Raw genomic sequence first — 27,473 nt, forward strand, 5'->3', positions numbered from 1 at the left:
CCCCCTGCTCCCTTTGATTGTGAGCAAGGCATTGAATAGATGTAAACATGTTGCTGGCGAGCTGATTATATCGGAGTCCTGGGGCTGTGTGTGCTTCTTGAGGGCTCTGCCAGTTGAGCGGGACCCTCGGGGTGGAGGGCAGCGCACTGACGTGGCCCCTGAAGGGAGCTGTCTTCCTTTCCTTGTAGATTCTGGGATTTAGAAGGCGGAGAAAATTACGTGCTGAGTCCAGAGGAGAAGTTTGGTTTTGAAAAAGCCGAGAATATAAACTGTGTTTCTTACTGTAAGGCCAAAGGTGAGACTTGTCGGGGCCAATGCAGGAGAGGGAGGGAAGCGGCCTCGAGCCTTGCTCTGGGGCTACAGGATAATGACAGACAGCAGCTCTTCAAAGAATGGCAGCTTGGGGGTGACTCTCCGTCACTTGAAAGTGTCCCTCGGGAACGAGAAAGTGACAGTAAAGCTTTGTTTGCTCACATGAAGGTCAAGAGATTTGCTTGACAGGGTGACCAACCTACCTACATGCAGTTGACCTCTGTTCCCTCCTGAAACTGTGAGAAAAAGTGTGGGAAGCATTAAAAATACGTGTATATGTGCCTGTATGCACACACACACACACACACACACAGGGGACAGAGAGATAGGAGATGAGCCAGAGCACCATTTATTTTGTGCCTGCTGAGCGCTGAGTGCCACTCCAGCCCTGGGGAAGCAGCACTGGAGAGGCAGACAGGCTGAGAGAAAACCGTGCCAGCACCCCCAGCACACGCACACCCACCCTCTTCCCAGGTGGGAACAGGTGTGGAGCTGGAGGTCACCAGGCGGAGGGCTGACACCCAGATGTTCGAGAGCCGTGGTCAGGGAAGAGAGATTCCTACTGTGTTTAACCCTTCAACTCAATTCCTGTGAACTTTGTTTTTACCGATAGGTCTTCTGGCGGCGGGGACAGATAAAGGGCGAGTGGCCATGTGGAGGAAGCTCCCCGGCCCCCGGAGCAGCCGAGTGGCAGAGGGCAAGGACAGGTGGGCCCTTCAGACCCCGACTGAGCTCGAAGGCAACATCACACAGATAAAGGTACGAGCCACCAGGCCGCTGGGCGCTCTCACCCTCTGCCCTGCAGAAGTGGAGGAAGTGACAGGCTTTGAACTTTTTTTGTCAGTTACGCACCTTAAGACTATATAAAAATAACAACAATAAAAGAGTTCCAAAGGCCGTTGGGCTTTCAGAATTGTGAGTCTGGGATTGTGGGCAGGTAGTCATCTGTTCTTACCTATGTACTCATCCCTTTGTCTCCGGCCCCTATCTATCTGCCCTGAGAGCAGCTTTACTGAGATCTGTAACATGCCAGTTTTTCTTTCAGTACGTTCACAGTTTTGCAGCTATCGCCATACCTCTTAGACCATTTTCAGCGCCCAGAAGGAAAGCCCGTGTGTGTCCGTAGTCCCTCCACTCCCTGACCCTCCTCTCCGCAGACACTCCTCTGCTTTCCGTTCCTGTGGACTTGCCTGTTATGGGCGTGTCGCAGAGACGGAAGCGTAACTCTGTAGCTTTTTGTGTCTGGCCTCTGTCCCTGAGCATCATGTCTTCCAGATTCATCCGCGTGGCCGTGCGCGGTAGCAGTGCCTTGCTTTTGCGGCTGAGCCGCGCCCAGGGCAGGGATGGACCGCCTTCTGTTATCCTTCCATCTGTCCGCAGACGCTTGGGTTGTTTCCACATTTGGAATTTTGAGAACCCTGCTGCTGTGAATGTTTCTGTGTGAACATATGATTTCATTTCTCTTGAGCATATGCTTTTTTGTCTTATAAATTCTGTCTCTCTGGTGACGGTCTGTATTTGGGGAGACGTATCACACCTTCCTTTCCTCCTTGAAGCGTTGTTTCCTTTGGATATGTTTGTAGTGGCTACTATGAAGTCTTCCTCTGTTGAATCTGACATCTCGGCCTTCTGGGCCATTTCCATGGCTGGCTTTTTCTTCCTGGGTGTATATCATATTCTCTGGTTTTACCTGGCTCTTTTGTTGCCCACTGGACGTTTTAGATAAAATACTGTGTCAGCTCTACGGCAGTGACCCTCTTGCCCCACTCACCTCTAGGGGTTGTGGCCGCTGTTTGATTATTTGCTTAGTGACCGGCTGGACCACTGTAGTGGCGTCTCTCCCCTGCAGTGGGAAGCCTCTGACATCGCTACTCGGAGGGTCGGCCTTGGGCATGTAGATGGTCCCCCTGGGGCAGCAGTGGCTATGGGGGCTCCCTGACTGTCCTCTCCCTGATCTGCTGAGCTTTCTGCCTCTGCGGGTCACCTCCCCCGGGTGCTGGCCAATGGCTCTGTCGTTTTCTGCAGTGGCCTGGGGAATTGCTTGCCCCACAGTCCAGTCCCATCAGATGTGGGCAGGTGTGGTCTTTGAGCTTAGTGTTTCAGGTTTGTTCTGACACGAGAAGGCTCCTGCTTGGTGTGTCCTTCCTCAGTTCCCTCTGGTCAGTGGTCTGGCCTGTTGTTGAGCTTGTGGCTCTCGTGATGCCTCCAGCTTTACCACCAGCCTCCACTCTCTTCAAGAGCACCCTTAGGCTTGGACTTACCCATGTTGTGTTTCAAATGCAGTCACTTCCTTTGGGGAGCCCATCAGAGCTCTCTGTTCCAATGTACTGCCTCTCCCCTTGGGGAAAAACAATCTGAGTCACTGCTCCGGAGCTTGGGAGTGGGGGATGGTGGCCGCCTCTCTGGAATGACACCCTGCTCTGTGAGCAGCAGCCTCCTGTCTTCTCAGATGGCCTCTGCTGGCATGGAGCTATGCAGTATGAGCAAGCTGGGGCCGGAGCGTGAGGGCCCAGCATTCTCAGGCACCCGTGAGCCTGAGAGACCCCACCTCTCGTCACGTGGAGTTGGGGGAACGAGACGCTATAGCCCTAACCAGGCACTGGACGGTGAGCCGACCTCTTGGCCGCGCCTGCCCAGGGGAAGCACCACACACTGAGCTGGGAGGCAGGAGGGAGGCAGTCGAGAGGCTCAGGTGCCGCAGACACTGCTGTTCTTACCAGATTTAGCAGATTTTCCTGAATAAGTGTTGTTCATTTGCTCACGGCCGATTTCTAGAGCACTCGATGGCTGTTTCCTCATACTTTTCTCTGGTTCTGCCTGTTCCCGCCTCAGGGCTGCTCCCCGGCTGTCCGGGAGCCTCCCTCTCAGACCTGCTGTGTGTGGTCCTCAGACAGAATCTACTTAATCTCCCTGAGTCTTGGAAGGAAGACGTCCCTAGTAAATCATTGAGGGTACCGTAGAGCGCTGTGGCGACTACCTTGACACCCTTCTCTCGGGCCATAAGTAAAAATAGCTTCTGGATGAATTAGTGAGTTAAATATCTTAATTAGGTCAAAATAAATTGCGAAAAATAGCATAGAATATTATCAGATCTCCAGAGAAAGTACAACTTTCTCAGATTTGAAGTAATAGGAAGAGCCGCGCTAATGTTGCTAAAGGACGTAAAACAAAGGCCAAGTACACGGTGACACATACGTATGTTCCTTAAGAGGAGCTCGGTGTTATGTGTTATTTCTTCCCGAGTAAATGTGCAGATTACATGTACGTCCAGTAAAAGTCATGACCTTTTTTTTTTTTCCCCTGGGAAAAGTCAACAAAATAAACTCCTCTGGGAGGACACATGCTGAGGAAAAAACGTATGGAGAATCAGAACATTTCTGCATCACAAACCAGAGCATATCTCAAAATATAGCAATTAAAACGGCACATGCTTACTCAGGAATGGATAAACACGTCAGTGGAATGGAGTAGGAAATCCCAGGGCAGACTGAGACAGATTTGGAAGTTTAATATGAAATTATGAAAGTGGCATTTCTCATCACCAGAGGGGAGTCGGATAATTTAACGCCTCGTGTCGACTTGCTCTCCGTTGATAAAAAATAAACATCCCTAAGTTAACAACCAGTCAGAACAGACATAGAAGCATCTGCCCGTTGCATTACAACTTGGGTGTCAGTATGTTGGAAGTTTCTATAAAGTGCATATTTTATGCTTATCAGTTTTTAAATCAATTAACACAACGAGAAGAAACAGTGCTAGAAAATGGTTGATGCATCCTTGTAGGCATCACACTTTCCTGCCAGCACCTCCCTTCTCTTAGTTCACACTTCTGTCTCTGTCTCTGCATGAACGAAGTGGGGTTCCCGGAAGAGCCTCCTGGCGGTGAACAGTATCAGCTCCGTGGTGATCCTCAGTGAGCAGGCCATGTCCTCCCACTTCCACCAGCAAGTGGCCGTGGTGCAGATGTCCCCAAGCTTACTCAGCGTGTCCTTCCTGTCCACGGGGGTGACGCACAGCCTGCGCACAGACATGCACATCAGCGGGGTGTTCGCCACCAAGGTGACTGTGAGGGTGGTCTGGGGTTGACCAAAGACCAGTTGTCTGGGTCATTCAGGGTGGTAAGGGGTGCAGGTTGCAGGTTGCTTTTTAATTTCCATGATTCTTTTTAGGATGCCATTGCTGTCTGGAACGGAAAGCAGGTGGTGGTCTTTGAGCCTTCTGGAGCCACGTTACGGAATGCAGGTGGGAGTCTCGTCCCCCAGGTGGGGCTCACAGCACTCTGCTTTATCTTCTGACCATCTAACGGGGGTTTTGGTGCCTGTGGTGTGGGCAGGGGGCTGGCAGAGGGCCACTGGGAACCCGTTGTATCTGTCCTTATTCCTGTGCTCCGGCCCTGTGCTGCTAGGCATCACCCTACAGAAGCCAGTCAGGGTGGCCGAGAAGCCCTCCCGGGTGCTGGGACAATGAAATGGCAGGGAAATAAGGCTAAAGGAGCATAAACCCCCACAGTGTTTGCCAGGGAAGGGGGTTACTACACACCCGGCTTCTGAACTGGTTCCAGACCAGGCAGAGCAGTGAGCCCCATGGCATCTGGACCAAGGCCAGCCTGTCTGGAAATTTGAGGACAGGCCATGAGAGGTGCTCCGTCAGCCTCCACCTCCCATCCCAGTGGGCCGCCGTGACCCTCACTCTTCAGCACACTCCTGTGGGAGTGGCGGGGGGCTGTCAGATCAGTGACCACAAACCAGACAGACATTTACTCTCTCACAGCTGTGGAGGTGAGAAGTCCAAACTCCTGCTCCCTAGGCCAGATCGAGGCATCGACAGGCCGCTCCACCTCCCGAGCTTGGGAAGTCAGCTTCTCGCGTCTGTCAGTGTTTGGTGGCTGCTGGCTGTCTTTGGCCGGGGTGCATCGCTCCATGTCTTCCTCCATCGTCACCCTGCTCCTGTCGGAATCCCACCTCCTCCTTGTGGGCACTTGCACTCGCATTCAGGGCCCACCTGAATAATCCAGGATAATCTCCCCACCTCAAGACCTTCCTGTCTGTGGGCATATACTAGCATTCACAGGTTCCAGGGACCAGAACCGGATAGCTCCAGGGGTCACAAGCAGCCTACCGTCACGACCCCCGGAAATGCCCCTTGGCCAGCAATCCTTCTGCACAGTTCTTCCATTCACCCATGCTGACCCCACAGGAGTGGTCACCATGAGCTCCAGGGGGCTCCCTGCCATGGGTTTGTCGGAGAAGCTCTTGCCTCCCTGGGGGCGTTTCTCCACTGGCGGTCACCCCTCTCCCCATCCCCTCCCTCCTTTTCTCCTTTAACACATCATTGCCTAAACTCTTCTTGCCACACTTTTCCTGCTCTGCCTTGTATCATGCCTGTAATTAATGTTTTCTCCTCCCACGTGGACCCCCAGGAGCAAGGATGAACTTCTTGTCCCCTCAGGACAGCACAGCAGGTGCTGGGGGGTGTCTCCTGTCACGTGTGTGATCATCTCCCTGGCTAGTAAGAACCCGTCTAGAGACAGAGACTAGGGCCAGTGGCCCCCAGAGCTCCACCTAAGAGCAGCACACGCCTGCCTAAATGCTGGTGCCGCACAGACCACAGAAGCCCTGCTGCCGCGGCCCTACTGCTAGTCAGACGGGAGAGGCCATGGCTTGTGAGTGGGGCGGGGAGCTTGGGCCCGCGTCCCTACACCAGCCCCGGGCCTGCACACTGTCCCTGTGCCTCAGGGCCTCGTTCTCCTCATCTACAGGACGCAGAAAACTTGGTCCTCATGATGCTCTCTGAGCACGCACGTGTGAAGAGATGGGCCACTGCCGCATTATGTCCCTCTCTCGTCCTAGGAACCTTCCTGTGTGAGTCTCCGGTGGTAGCCATGCATGAGGAAAACGTGTACACCGTGGAGCCAAACCGAGTTCAAGTTCGAACCTGGCAGGTAAATCACTGCTCTGGAGCAAGTGGGCTTGAAGATAAAAGCCACTAAAACCGTTTGAGAGGCCATCTCTAAATCGAGCCAGAGCCGCTTACTGTTCACGCAGCCAGATCACAGTCCCCCACCAGGAGCTTGCTTGTCACGCTGGACTCTGGTCTAGCCGGTGCACCGACCACCAGCACTTGTGGGATCGGGAGGCGGGCCAGGGCCTCGCGCAGTGATGAGGACTGGATCGCTGGACCCTGAGCGTTCGGGCTGGGAAAGGGGAGGGCAGGTGTGCTGGAGTTAATGTCCATCTTCAGTGTCCATCAGTTCCGGAGAGGCCTTTCCCTGTGTGTGTCTGCGGGTGAGTCTGGGAGGGGGGCAGCGCTGGCCTTGCAGGTGCCCAGCTCGAGCGCAGCCTCGTTCCCCCTGGTGGTGTGAGTAGGAGGCCCCTGCCTGCCGGCATGCCTGACGCACAGGAACCTGGGGGCTGACGGGGTGTGTTAGTTTCCTGCTGTAACCAAGTACCACAGATTGGGTGGCTTCAAGCAACAGAAATGTATTTTCTCGCAGTTTAGGAGACGAGAAGTCCAAAGTCCAGGTGTGGGCCGGGAGCGGGGGGGGGGGGGGCTGCTCCTTCTGAGGTTCCGAGGGAACGTCCAGCCCGTGCTCTCCAGCCTCTGGTGGCTCCGGCGCACCTTGGCTCCTTGGCCTGCAGAGGCATCACTCCATGTCTGCGTCTGTCCTAACCTGGCCTTCTCCTTGTGCCTGTGTCTTGTTTTCTGTATCATAAGAACACTTGTCCTTGGATTTAGGGCCACCCTAATCCAGAATGGTCTCCCCTTGAGACCCTTAATTACATCTTCACAAGTTCCAGGTGGATGTATCTTCTGGGGGCCACCACTCAACCCAGTACATGCAGCAGGGCTCTGTGTCAAGGTGGGGAACACCTTCACGGCCCTGGTTTCAGCTCTTAGTGCGACCGCTTTGTCTGTGTCTGAGGTGTTTGCTAGGAGCCCGTGTTCGGTTTGTGGAGGCCGCCGTCCGTATGCGCAGTGTCCTTGTAGCTCACATGCTGCTCAGTTCCCAAAGCGGCTCCTGTGGAGTTCTTCCTGATGGGCCTCCCGGTGGGTACGACGTGCCACTGGGGGAGGCCCTGGATAGAGGCCTGATGTGGGGAAGTGGCCTCCTGGGGGAAGGTGCCGGGGCGGGGCACAGGGGTAGGCTGCTGGCCCCTTGAGGTCCTCGGCCTATTCGAGGTGGGAGGGGAGCTGGAGAGAAGGAGGCCAGAGCCTGCTGCTGCCAACAGTCGTCGGGGACATCTGCTGCAGACGTCCAGCCGAGGCTGGGAGGGGCCGTGTTAATGACCGGTGAAGGGCCCATCTCTGTGAGCAAGGTGAGCCGTAGGCCCTGCTGAAGGGCCCCAGGGGTGGGGTGAACAACCCGTCGGGAAAGGGCTATTAACCTTAAATGTAAAACTGCCGGTTGTTTTACCAGCAAAAATGGGTTTCTCTGGGAATAGGACAGAATTGTAGTCTGGGACAAGCAAGCTACAGCAAAACCACGGCGCTTGCAGGACCCAGGAGAGGAGGCTCTTCTGTGGGGGCAGATAGGCTGTTGCAAACAGAACGTCCATTGGAGTAAGCTGGGAGCTGCAAGTGTAGTGGCTTCTCATTGGCTGGGCTATTGCTGGGGGAGGAGGAACCCTCCCTTCCTCCTGCTGGGGTAGCACAGGTGACCCTTGAACAACTTGGAAGCTAGGGGTGCTGACCCCCCATGCAGTCAAAAATCCACATACAACTGGACTCCCCAAAAAACTGGCAACTGGAATCTTTACCAGTAGTACAGTTGGTTAACACGTTTTTTGTACGTAATATGTATTTTATACTGTATTCTGACAATGAACCAAACTGGAGGAAAGAAAATAAAGTCACAGGGAAGAGAAAATGCCTTTACAGTACTGTACTGTATCCTAAAAAAAACTATGTATAAGTGTGTAAATGGACAACACAGCTCAAACCCCTGTTGTTCAAGAGCCAACTGTAATGTCCACTTGCATGCTGGGTCTCTCTGCCCACTGGGTCGGCGACCAACCAGGCCTGGTGGTGCTGAGCGCGCCCCCTGCTGGCATCCTGGCTCCATTTTCTAAATGAGGTTTCCCTGTTAAGTTTCACATTTCTCCTTTTTGATCAAGATCTTTCTTTGAAAGCATCACTGGTCAAGTCACGTTTTCCATATTTAGTGGTGTTGTCCCTCGGTGCCAGGAAAGACTTTCCCATGTTGTCATGTCCTACTTTGGAGGCGAAGTGCGTAGCTTGATGCAAACCACTTAGGGCCACATTTGAGTAACAACGAAGGTCAGGAGAGAGAAAAATCTCAGCTACTCCAGCCTAAAATTTGTATCTTTCCAACGTTGTTAGTATTAGAGAGCATCTCCATAATGGGTACATCATTTTTTTAAAAAGTTTGAAGAGGTAACAAAATACAAACCTTAAAATAATGAAAGAAAATAATAACATGATAATGCCGAATCGTATGATGGACCAGAACCAGGTGTGAAAGTAGCCAACTGAAATATGTATTGGCACTTATTCCAACGTAGAGGAGAAGGGGTCTGCCTGTGAAAGCTAGCCCGGAGTCGTGTATGCCTCCTAAAATCTCCGCTGAAAGCAGCCGTGCGAGCAGAAAGGCGGAGACGGCAAGAGCACGCGGAAAGAACTCCCCGCGTGCATTTGCAAAGATCCGGTGCAAGGAAGCAACAGATGGCGAACTCTTTGCAAAACAGCAAAACTTCAAAGATGTCTTAAAACAGTATTGTTATTTCAAAAGAAGTGTGTGGAACCAGATGCGTTCTCAATAATACAGCATATAAAGTTGTGAATTCAGACACCATGACTTTGGTTGGTAGTTCAGATGAAAGAAAGACTCTTGTAAATTCTGAACCTTCTAACCCTTCAGGAAAAACAAGTGAAAGATGACTTTATCGCAGAATAGTAATGAGGCTGTTACTGAAAGGCCATAGACAGGAGAGGTTCTCTCTTTCTCAAGGGCTTGGGAAATGCGGACAAGAGCATCTCTCTCCACGAAAGAGAGAAGCAGCAACAGCAGTGAGGAAAAGGCACACAGGCCTGGGCTGGACATCTGGGGAAAGCAGTCTCGTCAGATGTCATCTGCTTCAGTCCCAGGAAATCTGTACCTTCAGGTCACCAGAGGGCGTGCGGGGCCAGTCAGGGCTTGCTGCTCTCTGTAGATGTGTCCTGTGAATCCAAAACTCTATTCCCTGTAGTTTGGCAGCACAAAGATTGGTGACCAGTAGCTGATAAGAACCTTTCCAGTGAGGATGAAGAGAATCTTTCTGGAGGCATCTTTTCTAACGGACAAAATCTCCATGTTGCAAGGTTGATCTAAAGTTGTTGTCTCCCAGGAGCAACTGTGGAAAGATTGTGCTACCAAAGCATGGTTATTTTCTTTCTTTCTTTTTTTTTTTTTTTAAGATTTTATTTATTTATGTGACAGAGAGACAGCCAGCGAGAGAGGGAACACAGCAGGCGAGTGAGAGGAAGAAGCAGGCTCCCAGCGGAGGAGCCCGATGTGGGACTCGATCCCAGAACACCGGGATCACGCCCTGAGCCGAAGGCAGACGCTTTAACGACTGCGCTACCCAGGCGCCCCAAAGCATGGTTATTTTCAATAGAGGCAATCGAGCCTTTACAATATTGAAGTGCATCTCCCTTTGTCTGCTGTGGGTCGAGGAGGTGGGGGCCAAGTGCATTGGAACGTCTTGTGACTAACTCAAAGGGGGAGAGCCTGTGCCTTCCCAGCGGGTGGATCTGAAATTCAGGGCCAGCAGCAGCGGTGCTGTAGGTTCAGACAGTTGGAGGGTCTCTACACGTTTTACCAGCTGAGTCTCAGTCGTGCCGCTAGTGAGTTCAGCGAAGCCTGATTGAGAGTGGTTTGCACAATGATTGCTGGAGAACCAGCCAAGCAGAACAGACTCACTGGAGCACCCCCCCGATAAAATGGGTTCGCTCATCACTGTGCAGTTTAAGAGGGGTTCCCAGGTAGGGGTGGAGTTTGCTAACAGGATTTTAGCCACAGAAGAAGCAGTGGTCTGTTTGCAAGGGAAAACTTCAGTCCAGTGAGAAAACATACAGATTGTGACCAAAACATTTATATCCATGGATGGGGAAGTTTTATAAAATCCATCGGTATGAACAGGTTTCTCTGGATTATACTTTCAACAGGCGGGACAAGTGAGGTGGACACGTTTTGTGGCCCATTAATATTCCTCGCCAGTGTTTGTTCATGAACACTATCATTCTGTCAGTAAACCAGTGGTTTAACACATATATGGTGGTAAGTAGTGGGGCTTTGGAATTTCTGGTAGGGCCAGATCCTTATTTGGTCCCACCCAGAGTTCTCTTTTTATCAAACTCGTAATTGTTAGAGTTTCACCATTGTCTTTCTTTTCTGGAGCCAGCTGTTGGGCATCTCTGGTCAGTTTTTCCAAATTGTCATTTGAAAGAACATCCCTTTGGAAAATGACAGAGGTCTAGCTATCAGTCTCCTTGACAGCAGCATTTTTGGTGGAAATAATAGTTCTGTGGTTTCCTTTGGCCTCCAGAGAGTCAAGTCTTGAATGCCCAGGAACCTTAATAATAGCAGAGCTGGGGGCAAAAGTGTGGCATCTAGGGGCACCTGGGTGGCTCAGTCTTAAGCGTCCAGCTCAGGTGATGATCCGAGGGTGGAGGCATCAAGCCCCATGTTGGGCTCTGCGCTTAGCGCAGAATCTGCTTGAAGATTCTCTCTCTCCCTCTGCTGCTCTCCTCACTCTCTCTCTCTCTCTTAAAAAAAAAAAAAAAGCATGGCATCTAATTAATTTTGGACATAGGAGCCATCTTAAATTTTATCCTCATTGGAGCTAAGGAAACTGTTGATTTCTTAACATCCCCAAATCATGGGCTACCCAAAGGCCTACTGACAGTCACTATAAATGTTTACAGTTTTACCACGGCTGAGATATAAGCCCCGTACGGGCACGTAGCAGCCTGTTGGGCCGAAGTCACCAGCAGTAGGGGTGCTGCCTCGATGACTTCACAGGAAGTTGCAACAGCAGACCCAGCACAGTATTTGCCATTTTCTTCCTTTAAATACGAACCATCACTAAGCCATGAACACGAGCATTGGTTAGAGGAGTGTCCTGTACATTGTCACGGGGAGTCAAAGGGTGATCTGGCAGCGTTCAGCAGTCGTGACGGGTTTCGTCTGTTCTGGCCGTAGCCCTTGTTCTGAGATCAGGTGCCCCAAGCATCTGAGCTTGAGCAAACTGCAGTTCTTCTTTGGAGACTTGTCTCTTTTAGACCAAAAGTCTTAACAAGTGGATGTTGTCTCCTGTGAAGAGGTTTGAGCAGCAGGAGCAGAGCAAATCCTTCCCGTGTTGTCACAACCTAGAGTCTGCGAGGGGCGCCTGGGTGGCACAGCGGTTAGGCGTCTGCCTTTGGCTCAGGGCGTGATCCTGGCATTATGGGATCGAGCCCCACATCAGGCTCTTCCGCTATGAGCCTGCTTCTTCCTCTCCCACTCCCCCTGCTTGTGTTCCCTCTCTCGCTGGCTGTCTCTATCTCTGTCGAATAAATAAATAAAATCTTAAAAAAAAAAACAAAAAAAAAAAACAACCTAGAGTCTGCGAAAAGCTTTGTATCATCCAAATTGGCTTTTAGGGTTTGTGAAGAGACGGACGCTGAGAAACGTTGGGGCAGTACTGGCTATCCTCATCAACTGGAATACTGACGACGCACTGCAGAGGTCCACCGCGGGGGGGATTTTGTTGGGATGGCTGTTAGTGTGGGAGGGCTGGAAACAGTGGGTGCTGAGGGTGCGGTGTTAGTTACTGCTCACGTGTCCTCAGCAGACCTCCATCCCCAACCACTGGCTTTTCTACCAGGTAAAACGGGGCTGTTACAGTAGGGCCTGGTGCAGGGGATAATGAGGCCCTGAGCCTGTCATCTAGTATGGGTCCCATGTCTTGAAGGCCATCTTTACTTAGAGCGTATTGTTCTGGGAAGAGCTTCTGACGGATCTGTTTGAATCTTGATGAGAGGTGCACGGTGGATTCGGCCAGTATCAGGTGAAACTGAGGAGGAGAGTGGCACCGTGCGAGGGCTGTTGTCAACGGAAAGCCCATTGGAGTAAACCGGGAGTTCTAAGTATGGGGGCTTCTCATCGGCAGGGCTGCTGCTGGGGGAGGAAGAATGCTGCCTTCTTCCTGCTTGGAGTGCTACCGCAGCGTCCACCTGCAGGGGACCTCTCTTCCCCTTGGGTCTGTATTGACCAGGAGGGGTAGTGCTGAGAGCGCCCCCTGCTGGCCGTCCCCTTCATTTTTAAAGGAGATTTTCTTTATTAATTTTCACAGGGCTATCAACGTGCTGAGAAAGCAGGAAAGACATGCTAGGAAAGGAAGAACAGCCTGCTGGGAAAGGGTGAAGGGCATAGTGGGAAGGGGAGAATGGCCTGCTGGGAACAGGTGAAAGGTATACTAGGAAACATGGTGGCGACTAAGGATCTGGGTTGCCTGGCCTTGTGGGTCTCTGACAACAAGGGCCTGGAGTTAAGTCTTCTTGTTAATTTTTTAACTAAAAGGAACATGCGTCCCTGGTAACTAGTGATATAATGCCAGCATGTGTACAGCAGCCTACACTGACTTGGGATTTGGAAGCCTGGACTGCATCTCTCCAGACCCTTCTCCCCGCGGGGAGCTCTCGAGGACGTAGACACACAAACTGCGGTTTTTGTTGCTCCTCTGAGACGACACCAGACGGCTGCTATGTACCTTCCAGCTCTCTAACGGGACTTCTCTCCAGGCAGAAGGTGGAGCCCCACTCACCCCAGTGCCTTATGCCATTTGGGGCAGTGACGGAGGGGCACCCCATGGGGGGCTCATTTACAGGCCAGAGCTGAGGAAGGGGCTGGTTCTAATGCTGGTGGAAATGGAAGCAGTGGGAAATGTGGCAGGAGGGCCCTCACCTCGAAGACAGTGGGGGTCGTGAAGCCCGGAGTGATGGTCACAAGCATTCTGGCTTGTTTCTTGGTTTTGTATTATTTTCTCCTAGAAGATAACTTTTGTGTCTGTCTAGTGGGAAAGTCTAGGGGAGCTGGCCAACAGTGAGGTCAGTTAGGAGGGGCCAGCAGTAAGGTCTGGAGACCTGGAGCGGGGCAGCTGAGAGGCAGAGCAGAGGGAAAGAAGAGGCGGTGGTTGGGGGGTGGTGAGCAGTTGAATGGCAGGTGGTTACAGAGGGAGTCTTTTAGGTTCCCAGAGCCGGTTCCAGCATGCTGGCAGCTGGGGTTCCTCAGATACCACGGGGTGCCCACAACTGAGTTCAGTTGTGACACCGTCCACCCAGGGACAGCGTCAGCCCCACAGGTGAGGGGCTCAGCCCTGCCCCCACCCCAGACGCCAGTCCCCAGTCCTGTGCTTCTGACCACAGGCTGCACAGTGGAGGGTCCCTCGTCCTTGGGCTCTTCCAGTTGGCTAGCGCAGCTCGTGTTACTGGTTTACTGAAGGGTGGGTAAAGGAGACGAATCGACAGCCAGACGAGGAGATGCCCAGGGCGAGGTCTGGGGAGGGCACAGAGTCCTCTCTGGGCACCATTCCCCCCACACCTCCAGGTGGTCAGCTACCTGGAAGCGCTCCGAACCCAGTCCTTTTGGGTTTTTATGGAGCTTCATTGCATAGTCAGATTGACGAAGTCATTGGCCTTTGGCGATTGATTCAACCTGGGGACGGGGGCCCTGTCCCCTTCCTGGAGGTTAGGGTAGGACTGAAAGTTGAGCCCTCTGATCAGTGGTTGGTCGTCCTGGCAGCCCGCCCCGCCCTTGGGCAGTGACCAGAAGTCCCCTTCAGTAATAGAACAGAAGACACCACTGTGGCCCTTATCCTGGGAAATTCCCAGCTGTGAGCACCAGACACCCCTGAGTCTTCCGCATGTAGCGTTAGAATCTGGGAGGTGCTGGGCGCACACTGGGCCATTGGAAACACTCAGTGTCTGCTTAGTGTGCACAGGATTACCTGTGAGTAATGTTCAATAACAAGTGAAAGGCTGCACAGGCTGCTTTCCTTAATCCTCATTCTTTTCTTTTCCTCAGGGGACCGTGAAACAGCTCTTACCGTTCTCCGAGGCAGAGGGGAATCCATGCTTCTTTGATGTCTGTGGAAATTTCCTGGTTGTGGGGACAGACCTGGCTCATTTTAAAAGCTTTGATCTTTCCCGAAGGTACAATTTCTATCTAAATAAAAGTACAGGCCTACCTTGGAGATACTGTGGGTTTGGTTTCAGACCACAGTGGTAGAGCAACTCTCGCAGTAAAGTGAGTCAGATGGATTTTTGGTTTCCCGGTACATGTAAAAGTTACGTTTATACTCTACTGCAGTCTATTAAAGATACAGTAACACTGTGTCCAGAAAATGTCCATGCCTTAATTAAAAAGTCCTTTTTTGCTAAACAGTGCCAACCATCATGTGAACTTTCAGCACATTGTAAGCACTGACCACAGGTCACCATAACAAATACAACAATAATGAACATATTTGAGCTAATGCAAAAATAACAAAATGTGACAGATGCCAAATGAGCAAATGCTGCTGGAAAATGGCGCTGCTAGACTTGCCCAACGCAGGTTCCCACAGACCTTCAGTTTGCTAAAAAACACAGCATCTTGGACATGCACTAAAGTGATGGATGCCTGTGCACATGTGAAAATTGGGAGACAGTATCATGTGTGGAAAATGGATAGGAGCCGGAAACCTCTTCATGTTCCTGTTTCATTCCACTGAATTTTTTTCATTCTACTGAATTTTTTTTTCAAGATTCTATTTATTAGAGAAAGAGAGCGCACAAACAGGGGGATTGCAGGCAGAGGGAGAAACAGACTCCTCACTGAGCAAGAAGCCCAATGTGGGACTTGATCCCAGGACCCTGAGATCATGACCTGAGCCAAAGGCAGACACTTAACTGACTGAGCCACCCAGGCGCCCTCCACTGAATTTTTTGTAATGCCTTATGTTTTGGCATAAATCCTTTTTAAAAAATATTTATTTATTAGAGAAAGAATGAGAGAGCAAATGGGGGAGGGACAGAGAGTGAGGGAGAGAGTGAATCCCAAGCAGACTCCATGTTGAGTGTGGAGCCCCATGCAGGGCTCCATCCCAGGACCCTGAGATCACGGCCTGAGCTGAAATCAAGAGTTGGATGCTTAACCGACTGGACCACCCAGGCGCCCGTTTGGCATAAATTCTTAATCTTTGTGTGCTGGGGTGGGAGCAAACAGGAGGACAGTGGAGCACATAGAGCATAGGGCAATTCTTAGGTGGTAACATTTTCTGCTTGATAGACACAGGCCCTGTGGTTGTCAGAGCCTGCAGAGCTTTATAGCACAAACCGAGCCCAAGATGCATGCGAATTAAGAAGTCTTGTAGAGGTGCCAGGCTGGCATACGGAACGTGAAACAACAACACAGGCATGCTAGAAATGTGTGGGACAGCCTCCTGGAGCGCTGGTGCTGACCCGGGCCCTCTGGGGGTCAGTGGGGTGTTGACACTGTTGCCCAGGGGCCCGCATATGGTGCTGCCCTGCTGTCCACAGAGCCGCCCCACACGGCGCAGGGTGACCGGCCCACGGCGGCGCTCGGGTGTGCAGAAGTGAAGGACTGAGTAGCCAATGCAGGTTTTGGGAGCTGGGACTTCGCCGTTGGGAGAAGGTGACGGAGAAGCAGGGAGGAGGCGAGAAGGAGCCGCATGGTGATGGGTTGAGTGGAAGTCATGTTTAGCTTAACACATAGCCGGGTGAGACACACGTACGTCCAGCAGTTAGTCCCCATGCGTGTCCTTGCTCTGTGCGGCCCCAAGAGGCAGCAGGCACGCCCGGTGCCCAGAGGCGGGTTTCCATAGCATTCTCCGTCAGGAGGACCAGGCTCCTTGGAGAAATTGCAGGACTGAGACAGGAGATGTGCACGCGAGCCTGGAGTCTGAGAGACTGTCCCAGCCCAGAGGAGCCGAAGGAGATGGGACCGTGAAATGTCACGTGGGGCCTGGAGGGGCTCCTGGGACAGAGGATGTGAGGGAAGCACAGAGGAAGTGGGAATTCAGTGAGAACAATCGAGATGAGCCACCGCTGCCCACCCAGTACTGTTCAGAGCACCAAGCTAGAACCAGCTAAGGCGGGGCTCCTCGGTGCGCTTTTGTTTCTCCGCAGGTGCAGCCCTGTGACAACAGCCCCTTCTGTCAGGAAGGACCGGGAGAAGCTGCGCGCAGAGCAGCCGCTTTTAGGTCAGAAGAGTAGGGGGAGGGGCACATACTCGTGTTTGTTTAGTAAACCTAGGAACTTTACATATTCACCCAGACAGGGGCGCCTGGGTGAAGCTTCTCCCTTTGGCTTAGGTCATGATCCCAGGGTCCTGGGATTGAGCCCCACATGGGGCCCCTGCTTGGCAGGAGCCCTGCTTCTCCCTCTCCTCCCTGCTTGTGCTCTCTCCCCCCCCCCCGCTCATGCTCTCTCTCACTATTGCTGTCTCTCTCTCAAATAAATAATAAATAAAATCTTTAAAAAAAATTCACCCAGACAAATCTTAGATCATTGTGTTTATATCTGAAGGTAATATGATGTTATTGTCAATTATACCTCAATTTAAGTTTATTTTATTATTTTTTTGAGATTTCATTTATTTATTTGAGAGACAGGGAGTGAGAACAAGAGAGAGAGCTCGAGCAGGAGGAGAGGTGGGGGGAGAAGCAGGCTCTCCGTGGAGCAGGGAGCCTGACGCGGGCCTCGATCCCAGGACCCTGGGATCATGACCTGAGCCAAAGGCAGATGCTTGCCCAACGGAGTCACCCAGGCGCCCCTCAATTTAAAAATTTTAAAGGTTTGGGTCGTCTGGGTGGCTCAGCCGTTAAGCGTCTGCCTTCGGCTCAGGGCGTGATCCCAGGGTGCTGGGATTAAGCCCCACATCAGGCTCCCTGCTCAGCGGGAAGCCTGCTTCTTCCTCTCACACTCCCCCTGCTTGTGTTCCCTGTCTCACGTCTCTCTCTGTCAAATAAATAAATAAAATCTTTTTTTTAAAAATTTAAAGGTTTAAGCTCGCCCTGTGTTCTGAGCTGGCCCTTCTGGGGTGTCCAGACCCCCAGAGTGAGCGTGGCTGGGCCTTCAAGGAGCCCCAAGTTGTGTGAATGAAAGTTTCCAGTCACTCAGAGAGCCGGTCCTGGGACTGCGAGCTGCCCACATATGGGGAGGGTGAATGCCCGAGGGACGGGCTTGTGCTTTGCCCTGAGACCCTTGTGTCCCCCTGCAGGGAGGCGAAGGTGCACTGCAGCGACAAGAACGTGGCCGCGCTGATCCCGGGCACAGCGGGCATGGCCTCGCTCAGGTGTAACGCTAGCGGCAGCAAGATCAGCGTCCTCCTCAGCAAGGTGGGTGGAGGTCAGCGGCGCCCTCCCAGGACCGCCGTCCTTCTCGGGCTGTGCCCATCTGCGCTCACAGCTCTGCGGCCCCACCTCCCCTTCCACCACGAGGCCTGAGCCCCCACGTGTCCCCGGTCCCTAATTCCTCTGAAACTGCAGTCCTTCCTGTGCAGGGCTCTGCACCTCTTCTCGCTTCTGTCCCTTTTCGTCAGCCAGCTGTGCTATCTTGGCACAAGGGGCTTGCAAGGACCTCTGAGCTCTGGCTTAGAGAAATAAAGGCTGCGACGACAGCTGGGGGCAGGGTCTGAAGGGCATTGACGTGGGCACGTCTGTCCTCGGCAGACAGTGGGCCCTGCCGCCTGTGGGTGTTTGCTCGTGAAGCCGTTCATTCGTGACTATGTTACTGGTTGCCTTTCGTGAGCCAGGCGCTTCTCTGGGCACGGTGGACACGGGCCGGTGGTTAAACAGGAGAGCCCGGCCCCTCCATGTGGATGAACAGACACCCATCTAGGAATGAGTCAAACTGCCGGGTGGTGCTGGGCGAGCCGCTGGTCAGGAGGCTCCCAAGGAGCTGTGAACCCGCCAGACAAGCGTGCAGCAGGGAGGCACAGGCAGGGACACCCAGAGTGCGAGCTGGTGACAGAGCCTGGCCTGGCCAAGGGTCTGTGGCAGAGGGGCGAGGCCAAGGCTGCCACGGGCAGTGGGCCACCACACAGGCGCAAACGTTGGCGCAGAGACGAGGCAGGAGTATAATGTAGCAACTTTCTAAGATTGCTTCTCAGTGGTGGGGCATGTGCGGAAGTCCCCTTGGTGCCCATCGCAGCCGTCCTGAGGGTTGGGATTGGCTGGTGTGGGCACGGACAGGCCGGGGCTGGTTCTACCCCCCGCAGCAGTGTGGAGGTGGAAAGGGAAATGTGGTGAGGAGCCTTTGTGGGGATGATGAGGCGTCCAGTGTTGAGTTTGAGGCATCTGAGGGCAACAAGAGGGCCTGTAAAGACAAGCCTGAGTCTCAGAAGGAAGTCTGGCTGAATAGGGATCCTCGGGAGGAGAAGAGCAGCCCTGCCAGCCTGAGCACCAAGACGGGACATGGGGAGGGTGGTCAAGCACTGCATGCAGGGAAGTCCTGGGTCACTGATCCAGGCAGCTGGAGGGCAGTGCCAGGACACGCATGCACAGGAACAAAAGCAGGCATGCAGCGGGGAGAGGGGGAGAGCACCTCTGGGGATGAATGCACCGCAGGAGTGCGGACGGCATAGTGACAACCAGCTCCAGAGGCCTGCTTCTCCAATGTGCAGTGATACTGAGGGACGAGGACACGTCTCCTTGCATCAGGGATTCTTGCCTATGCTCAGAGAAAAGGACAAAAAAAAATAAGTTCAAGAGCACAAGGGAGCTTGCGGTGAAAATCAGCTGTCCCCCCAGCCCTACCGGCACTCCCCTGGGGGAGGGGAGTGTGCTTGGGAAAGGAGGGTCTGGGGCAGGAGGCTGCTCGCCTTTGGTGTTGCTGATGCGTCTCCGGTCTGTTGTGTGTCTTTCCCTTTGCTAAGGTGTTTGTGGTGACTAGAAGCATATTCATAGGTACTCAAACCTATTGATGATTTTGTGATCCTTTTGCTTTTAAGCTTACGGTATCTTCTTCTGTCTAAGGCCTAGGGCCTTAGCGTTCTTCTGTCTCCTAGAGTGAGGCCTCGAACGGTCTACCCGAGTTCTTGGCATTTGTTGCTCCAGCAGCCAACCTGGTTTCCTTTCTCTTGTTTTTGTCACCTGCGTGAGAACTGGTTTATTGGGATCCAGACTCCCCCGTGTCCCCACGGTCAGACCACCTCAGCAAAGATGACATCACTCAAGTCAGCACTGACCACAGCTGGACAGCTGGAGTCGGGCCTTCACGACATGTTAGAATTTGTTTTCAGTGCTCGGAAATTATAAAGTAGTGATTGAGCAGTGGTCTCAGTGGGATGAAAGTAAGTTGATGTCTACATTAGGAATGCCAGAGTGACCAGCGGGTCATGGACACCAGATTCTTGTTCTCAAATCTATGGTCTGTCAGCCAGGTGGTACCGTGAGCTCCATTTTCTCTTCCCCTAGGCGGACAACAGCCCTGATTCCAGAATCTGCTTCTATGACGTGGAAATGGACACCGTGACCATCCTCGACTTCAAGACGGGACAGATTGATCGGAGGGAGACATTGTCCTTTAATGGGCAAGAGACCAAGAAGTAAGAGTGTGGTTTGGGAGGATTTCATTGAAAAAATACTGACACTGATACTCAGTTGCTGAGTTGAGCTTTTCAAGCCTCGGGGACCCCAGTAGTTGCCGGTGCTCAAAACAGGCCAGAGAGCCAGTACACCCGGGCAGGGGATGGATTTGAGCCCTGAGGTCCCAGAATTACCTGGCAGAACCGGGCTTCTGGAAGAGCAGTGGTGGCCAGGGCCCCATGGTGACTGATGCATCAGTGCCTGGGAAGGGGGGGCATCCGGGTGGTCGACGTCGCACTTCTAGAGAAGTAATGGTGGTTTTCAGGGAGTCGGTGTTTGCAGCTCCTTCTCCTGCAGGGAGAGCTCCCCCTGCTCTACTCAGGGCTCACGTTTGATTCTGCAGGAAGTGACACCCAAGGGCCACGTGTGCTGCTTAGGACTCAGGGTGGACGCTGCGGCCAGCGCCTGCCCCAAGGGCACTGCAGCAGAGCCCACGGCTGGCCTTGCCGGCGTCTGCTCTGTCTGCTCTGTGACAGCCCCCACCTCCCTACCCAGCTCAAATCCTGTTCCAGAACCTTCTTTCCCCTGGTGGCTTAAACTGGCCACTGCCAGTGGCCCCACCCTCACTTCTCCCCAGCTTCACTCTGCTTCTCGGGCTCCAAATGTCTCCGGAATTTCTTGCCGTCACCTGAACCTCATTCCCCAGGGACTGTTCTTGTCCACTCTGGTCGCTCTCCCTGGTCGCCTGGTCTGAAACCTCACAGATGACCTTTCCCTTAATCCCCTCATCTGTGACTCATCCCATTTTCCTTGTTTGAATTGTGTCTTAGACTCATGCTTTCCCTCCACCTCTGAGCCACATCCAGCCCAGCCTGTCGCTTCTGCGGTGGCAGTGGGACAGTGCACATGCAGCCTCCCCTCTGACACCTGTCTTTCTCTGAGATCTGAGCCTTCCTGTGCCTCCAGACCCAGCTTGTCTGCCGGCAGCACCGCAGCGCATCAGCCCCGTAACGCACACCTCGTCCTGGCAGGACACCAGGTCCGCCCGCTTGTGCTGGCAGAGCCCTCACTGGAGTCTCCCGAGCCAGAGCGCCACACGCGCTCCGACAAGACCACACCGGGCCTCCGTCACCAGCTTGCTTCCATCTGACAGTGTCAGATGGCTGCAGCGTGCTGTGGGAAGGGGCTCCGAAGCCGGCAGCCCGCTGATGCTGACCCAGATCCCGGGCACGCGTTTCCAGAGGCTGTGAGCACAGCTGCTCCCCTCAGTTCTCAGGACTCGGGACGGGCCTTCTCTTTCAGGAGCCATGGCTCTGTGGATGAGAGACTGATGGATCTCATTCCTGTGAGCCATTTCTGGGACCAGAGCGAGCCCAGGCTGTTCGTGTGCGAGGCCGTGCGGGAAGTGCCGGGAGCCCAGCTGCAGCCTGGGGACAAGAAGCCGCCCACCGAGGACAGCCCAGGCCCCACGGTACTGTGGCCGCGCCGCGTTTCTATCTAGTCATGGGGGCTCGGCAGGTTCACAACCCTCCTGACGCAGTTTATTAGAGGGGGTTGGTGCCTGTGGAGCAGAGTGCTGCCTCAAGGATATGTGGCCTGTGTCTCCCTTCCGGGTTGGTACAGCCCTCTCTGTCTGGTCTCACTCAGACTGTCCTATTTTGGTTTTCCTGTTACACCAGTGCTATGTATTTTTCTCCAGGTTAGAGCCCACTACCGAAACAGTTAATAAAGCTAAGCCATGGTGGGGGCGTGTCCTGGGCCTGGGTCAGCTGACTTCTCGCTCTTCCCTCCAACAAGGCCGAATCCCACTGTGTTGGCCTCCTTGCCCTGGTTCCTGCCCTCCACCCTCACCAGACTCCCCGGCTCTGCAGGGCATGCCACCCCCAGTAGGGCCCAGGACTCCAACACTTTCCAGACATGTGCTATCAGAACGTCTGGAGCTCCCTGGGAAAGCCCAGAGTCTGGCTGTACCTCCCTGTGATGACCTTGTTCCAGGAGGGATCTGTAATGGGTTCCCAGTAAGTCAGCAAGGACAGCCAGGCTGCCTACACTAGCAAACTTGTTTCTTTGCCAAAGGAAGTTCCCTCTCAGGGTGGTGAGAGCGGGGAGCCCAAGATTATCAGCAGTCAGTGTCCATGCCCTGAAACTTCCAGAAGCAGATCCGATTCTTGGTTCTGAAACACTGAGTGTTAGAACGCACAGAGGTGGCATCTCTGTGACTGGAACCGGAGAAGCAGCCATGCACAGAGTTTTCTCATGGTAGAGGGTAATGACCCCAGGCAAGCGGGGAGGGCACCTGCTGATCGCCAGTGAAAGGCACTTCCCGGCACTCTGGTAAGGTACCTCTTTAGGGCTCTCGTGAGATGATGGGAAATTGCAGGAGGTCACACAGCGAGGAAGGGCCCTGGCCGCCTCGGCCTCCTGCTCTTCCCGTTCAGAAGGTGCTGCGGACGGTGCTGCTGCTCCCGGCCAAACGCAGTGGGACCCGACAGCGTGCCCGGCCTCTCGCCTCTGTGTCCCTTCTCCCTTGAAAGTAGAGGACAGAATCTTTCTGCTGTTGTTGACTATTGTAAAGATTTATTTATTTTTAGAGAGTGAACATGCGAGCAGGGGAAGAGAGAGGGAAAGAGAATCTCAAGCAGACTCCCCACTGAGTGTGGAGCCCCACACGGGGCTCGATCCCACGACCTTGAGATCGTGACCTGAGCCGAAATCAACAGTCGGACTGTCAACCGACTGAGCCTCCCAGACACCCCTCTGCTATTGTTGATTTTTAAGTCAGAGTCAAGGAACTGAACAGAAAGACTTTGAAACATAAGAGTTCTTTAGTTTCATTCACCAACGGGGATGGGAAAGATTAGTTTTTGCTGCAAGAAAATCCGTCCGTGAGAAGGGTCTAGCAGCTCTCAGACTGCATGAGGTGCATCCTTCCAAAAGGGGGAGGTGGAGGGTCTGTGTAAGACTGTGTTCACACATTCATCCTTTTTTCTCTGTTGTATATAAACATCCTGACCATGAAAATGGGAATTAGATGCCAAATAGAAAATGGTATTGGTGACCTAGAAACAGCACTGTTCCCTCTCTCACAGGCGGACGTGCTGATTCTCTCCTTCTTCGTGACGGAGGAGCACGGCTTCTTGCTCCAGGACAGCTTCCCCCGGCCTCCCGCCTACCAGAATCTTCTGGGGATCGAAGTGCCTTATTATTACTTCACGAGAAAGGTGGGAGCCTGATGAGCACAGGGCCGTGTTTGCAGGTCCTCCTCCCCTGTTGGGCAGGGGTCTGCAGGGGTTTCCCGGAGCCTCCAGGGTGCCACGCCTCCCCTCTGGTTAAGCGAGGCAAGCCATCCGCTCTCATCTGTTCCCTGAAACTCCAGCAGTTAAGAGGTTTCTGGGTCAGGAAACTCATAGGACTTGGCTTTGCCATCAAGACAGAGCGGCACTGACACGGAGAGTCCAGGATCCCTGGTCTAAGGGGCCAAGGACGGTGCAGCCCTGCACAGTCCCAGCCCCAGAGGTGGCCCCTGGGAACAGGCTGGCGTGTGGCCTCTCGGGAGGCATGTTGCACGCACATGTGTGTGTTTAGTGTTGATAGACGGGGTTGTTTGCAGGACACGCATGCATACTCCCAGCTAGGTTCTTTTGGGTAAGTTCTTTGCCTTCGCTGGGCTTGACCTCCTCGTTGCCACAGCCCCTTCATCTGTGAGTGTCCTGTGGCGAGGCTGCGAGCCGCGGCAGCTCTGTCCACACAGCCTTCCTTCCTTCCCTCATTTTAAACTGTCAGTGCCGTCACGCTGCTTCTGGACCTCATTCTTACTTAGTGCTCCTTGGCATTTTCATTTCTCCTCGAGTTGAGAACTCAAAAAGTTGTGACGGTGTTTAAGGTCCTTTCTGTGGAGTTTCCCCGTTACTTTCCCATCACGGACTGTGGTTTACTCCGTATACTGACGGGCCTCCTGTTTCCCCTCTCCTTTCTGCCTCCGTGCACCCACCTTCCTCCTTGTCCCAGAAAGGAGGTGCGTGCAGCACAGCTGTGAGTGCCACTCCCCACTCAGCATCTGTCCCCCGGACTTGGCTGTGCTCCCAAGGTCTGTTGTAATGTATTCAGAGCTGCACTTGTCCGCACGCTTCCTGCTGGCGTGCCTCGGTTACCAGGCTTTCTGGGGAGTCTGATGCCGCGGCAGCCCCCGGGTGGGAGCAGGAGAGCCCTCATCCCTGCTGGGACTGTGGCACGAGCAGCCTGTCACTTGATGTTTGTGATGCACGAAGGAGTTTGCTCACCTGGATTGGCAATATAGGAAGTCTGAACTAATTTGAGCTCTGAAGTGTTTGTAACAAATAGCTGTGAAGCATTGTGTTTGGTGAAAAGCTGCCCTTCTTCAGATTACTGACCTGTATTCAGGGCCCTCGGCACAGTGTCCAGAGGTTCCCCACCTGCACACCTGAGGGTGTGGATGCGAGTCTGACCCCCCAAGGTCCCAGCTCGGTGTCCTCCTCTCAGAACAGAGATGAGCCTCCAAATCGAGGGCAGCAGCGAGTGCACGTGGCAGGTGACCCACAGGCACTCCTGTTTGTGTGAGAATTCCGAAGCGTGACCACAGTGGGCCAGCTTCTGATTGGAACCCAGCATCAGATCCACAACACAACTGACCTGATGAAAGTCAGGCCTCTGCCTGTGGTCTGTGCACACATTTTCTGGACGTTCCCACTCAGTGCAGGCTCTGCAGCATTCAGCCTCCTCCTGACATGACCCAGCCTGTGCTCCTCGGCGAGCCCTAAATTCAAGCCACCTAGACGGTGGACTGCCCTGGGTCCTTTGCTTATGCTCTGCTCTGTGCATGGAAGGGTCTTGGCCATCCATGCCTGGGTCTGACAAACCCTACCCGTGTTTCAAGGCCCAGGTCATGTGCCCCCTAAAGTTGGGGATGGCAGATGAATGGCAGAGGGAGCAGTGCGTTGGGGGCTGCTAGGAAGAGAGAGGCAGGGGTCACGCAGCAGCAGCGGGGATGAGGTCGGGATTCCTGGGCCCTATTCCACCGTGGCGAGGGGTTCCCCCACAGCACCACGCAGGTCTCAGCTGTCACTCAGGTATCATCTGGGTACCTGACAATTCAACTCAATTTTTTTTTTTTTTTTACACTGAAGTGCAGTTGACGTCTGATGATGTATTAGCTTCAGGTGTACAGCGTAGTTACTTGACACTTTGTCTACAGCTCTGTGCTCGACATGACCAACTCAGTCCTGACACCGTCCACCCAGAGACAGCGTCGGGTCCCACAGATTAGGGGCTCAGCCCCACCTGACACCCCCCCCTGCCCTCACCCCAGGTTCCAATCCCCAGTCCTGTGCTTCTGACCACAGGCTGCAGAGTGGAGGGTCTCTCCTCCTCTGGCACACTACTAATCCAAGTTACTGTTTTGGAAAATCTACCTGAAATCATATTGCCATCACTTAATTTTAAGACTTCGTGCCAACGTGAGAGTCCATGTGGGTCGTAACACCTCTTTCTAGGCTGCAGAACAGACCTGGGAGATGGGCGTCTGCATAGTCATTTCAGAACTGTTGAGAAGGTGGCTTTAGTGAGCAGCTCCGGGGACCTCAGACGCCCACAGACTTGCGCTGCGTTCGGCAGATTTGTTGCTGGGCGTCCTCGCCTGCCTGCAGACAGACCCGACACTGACACAGCTCTCAAGGCCTGAGACTTTCTGGGAGCTGACAACCAATAGTGGCCTTTGTCGTTCAGCCAGGAGAAGCAGACGGAGAAGACCAGGTGGGCTCAGGGTGCCCGTGCGTGGGCAGGAGACCCCTACGAGACTTCGTTGGGCTGGAGGACTGCGATAAACCCACTCGGGACGCCATGCTTCACTTCAGCTTCTTCGTCACCGTCGGAGACATGGATGAAGCTTTCAAATCTATCAAACTCATCAAAAGGTGAGGACTCTGCTCCCTGATGCGCCACAGGGAAGTGCACGGCTCTGGGGGCCTTGTTTAGGTGTCTCTCCCCTTCTAAGTGAGGTTCTGAGAGTCAGTAACTCTTCTGTGATGATGTCATGGTGTATTTCATGGTTTGTCACCCACGGGAATGCCGCCGCACTTGGGGACGCCAGGACACCCCTGGCGCTTTCTGTCACAGAGCCGGTGTGTTATGGCAGCAGGGTAGGGCGCACGGAGCAGGTGAGCCTGGCTGTCCTCTGAGGGGCTCCTGGTCTCTTGGGCTGCTGCTTGTGTTCTGTATTCTTTCTGGTCGAAAGTTCTGCAGTTGCTCGATATTTGTAATACCTGTTCCTCTGGGAATAATTGCTGCTAAACAGGAAGGTTTGAATAACAAACACTCGAAACAGTACGGTGACAATGCAATTAACCTTGCTCTAAAAGAAATTTTCTTCTAAAAGAAATTTTTTTTAAAGATTTATTTTTTTTAAAGGTGTTATTTATTTAAGAGAGAGACAACAAGTAGGGGGAGGTGCAGAGGGAGAAGCAGGCTCCCCGCTGAGCATGGAGCCTGATGCAGGGCTCAATCCCAGGACCCTGAGATGATGACCTGAGCCGAAGGCAGACGCTTAAGGGACTGAGCCACTCAGGTTCCCCTATTTATTTATTTTAGAGGGAGAGAGCACGCACGTGTGTGGAGGGGGACGGCGGGAAGCCGACTCTCCACTGAGTGTGCAGCCCCACACGGGTCCAGTCCCAGGACCCTGGAGATCATGACTTGAGCCGAAACCAAGAGTTGGAGCTCAGCTGAGTGCGCTGCCCAGGTGCCCCTTACTCAAGAGCTGTCTGCAAGCAGCCTCCCCTCCATTCCTGAGAGAAGTCAGCAGTTCTTCTCAAGAGCATTTGACAGATTTTAATCTCCAAAGGATAGAAAAATCACTGCAGAGTGAAACTAAAATGGGAAAAAAAGATGAAAAAATTAAGTCGCCTGGAAGAGACACCCTCCTGCCCCGCCACGGAACGCCCCCTTGTGGGCAGCGAAGGTGTCTGTAACATAGAAGCACCTTTCAAAATAGCACACGAGCCCTTGTCCCTTGTCTTATTTCTTAAACAGTGAGGCCAAACTTTGTTTTTGATGGAGGAGCCTTTTGCACACTGGCTGTGGCTGTGGACAAGAGGGCTCTTGGTTTGGGAGGTGAACCGGCGTCTGGATGGCACAGTCCAGCCTTCCTCTGGTCACTTTCCATTGAATATAAACACAGTCACAGACCGTGATCACCCACAGGGTCAACTTGAGTACTTCCATGGACCCTTACAAAGTCGTGTATATAATACTGTGAAGTCGTATTATCTTAAATATTTCACTGTTTTTTTAAAAAGCCTATTCTTTTTAGCATGTGATTTGGGGTCAGTGGGGAGTCCTTTGTGGACAGAGGCTCAGAGGGAGGAAGGTCAGACTTGAATGCTCCCACACGTGTGCTGGTGTCAGGCGTAATCTGGGTACTTCTACGGTGTGTGATAAGTTTGTTGTAAATAGTCAGGCCATAGATGCTTCTCGGTCATTCTCAGTTGCTTTATGTTTTTTAAAGCACCAGCCCCAGTCCACTGTTTGTTCTTGCTGGAGACAAACTCCACACTGATCACCACACTCTGGAAGGTCGAA

General features: G+C 53.2%; 1 protein-coding gene across 7 annotated transcripts in view; it reads left to right on the forward strand.

Annotated features, from left to right (window-relative positions):
* IFT140 (intraflagellar transport 140) overlaps positions 1 to 27,473 on the forward strand; it is a 78,379-nt gene that overhangs the window by 17,629 nt on the left and 33,277 nt on the right. For all 7 annotated transcript variants that reach the window (XR_015720968.1, XM_045784665.2, XM_087853763.1 and 4 more), the window contains 11 exons: positions 189 to 295; positions 926 to 1,071; positions 4,168 to 4,371; positions 4,482 to 4,554; positions 6,162 to 6,253; positions 14,375 to 14,502; positions 17,573 to 17,690; positions 19,770 to 19,900; positions 21,183 to 21,351; positions 22,970 to 23,101; positions 25,623 to 25,810. Coding sequence is in view for 6 of the 7 variants with exons in the window: in XM_045784665.2 (XP_045640621.2) it covers positions 189 to 295; positions 926 to 1,071; positions 4,168 to 4,371; positions 4,482 to 4,554; positions 6,162 to 6,253; positions 14,375 to 14,502; positions 17,573 to 17,690; positions 19,770 to 19,900; positions 21,183 to 21,351; positions 22,970 to 23,101; positions 25,623 to 25,810 (1,488 nt within the window). In the remaining variant the exon portion in view is untranslated. The remainder of the gene's footprint in view (positions 1 to 188; positions 296 to 925; positions 1,072 to 4,167; positions 4,372 to 4,481; positions 4,555 to 6,161; positions 6,254 to 14,374; positions 14,503 to 17,572; positions 17,691 to 19,769; positions 19,901 to 21,182; positions 21,352 to 22,969; positions 23,102 to 25,622; positions 25,811 to 27,473) is intronic.

Source organism: Ursus americanus, chromosome 2, assembly GCF_024610735.1.
Source record: "Ursus americanus isolate L20-20 chromosome 2, mUrsAme1.1.p, whole genome shotgun sequence".
Classification (NCBI taxonomy): domain Eukaryota; kingdom Metazoa; phylum Chordata; class Mammalia; order Carnivora; family Ursidae; genus Ursus; species Ursus americanus.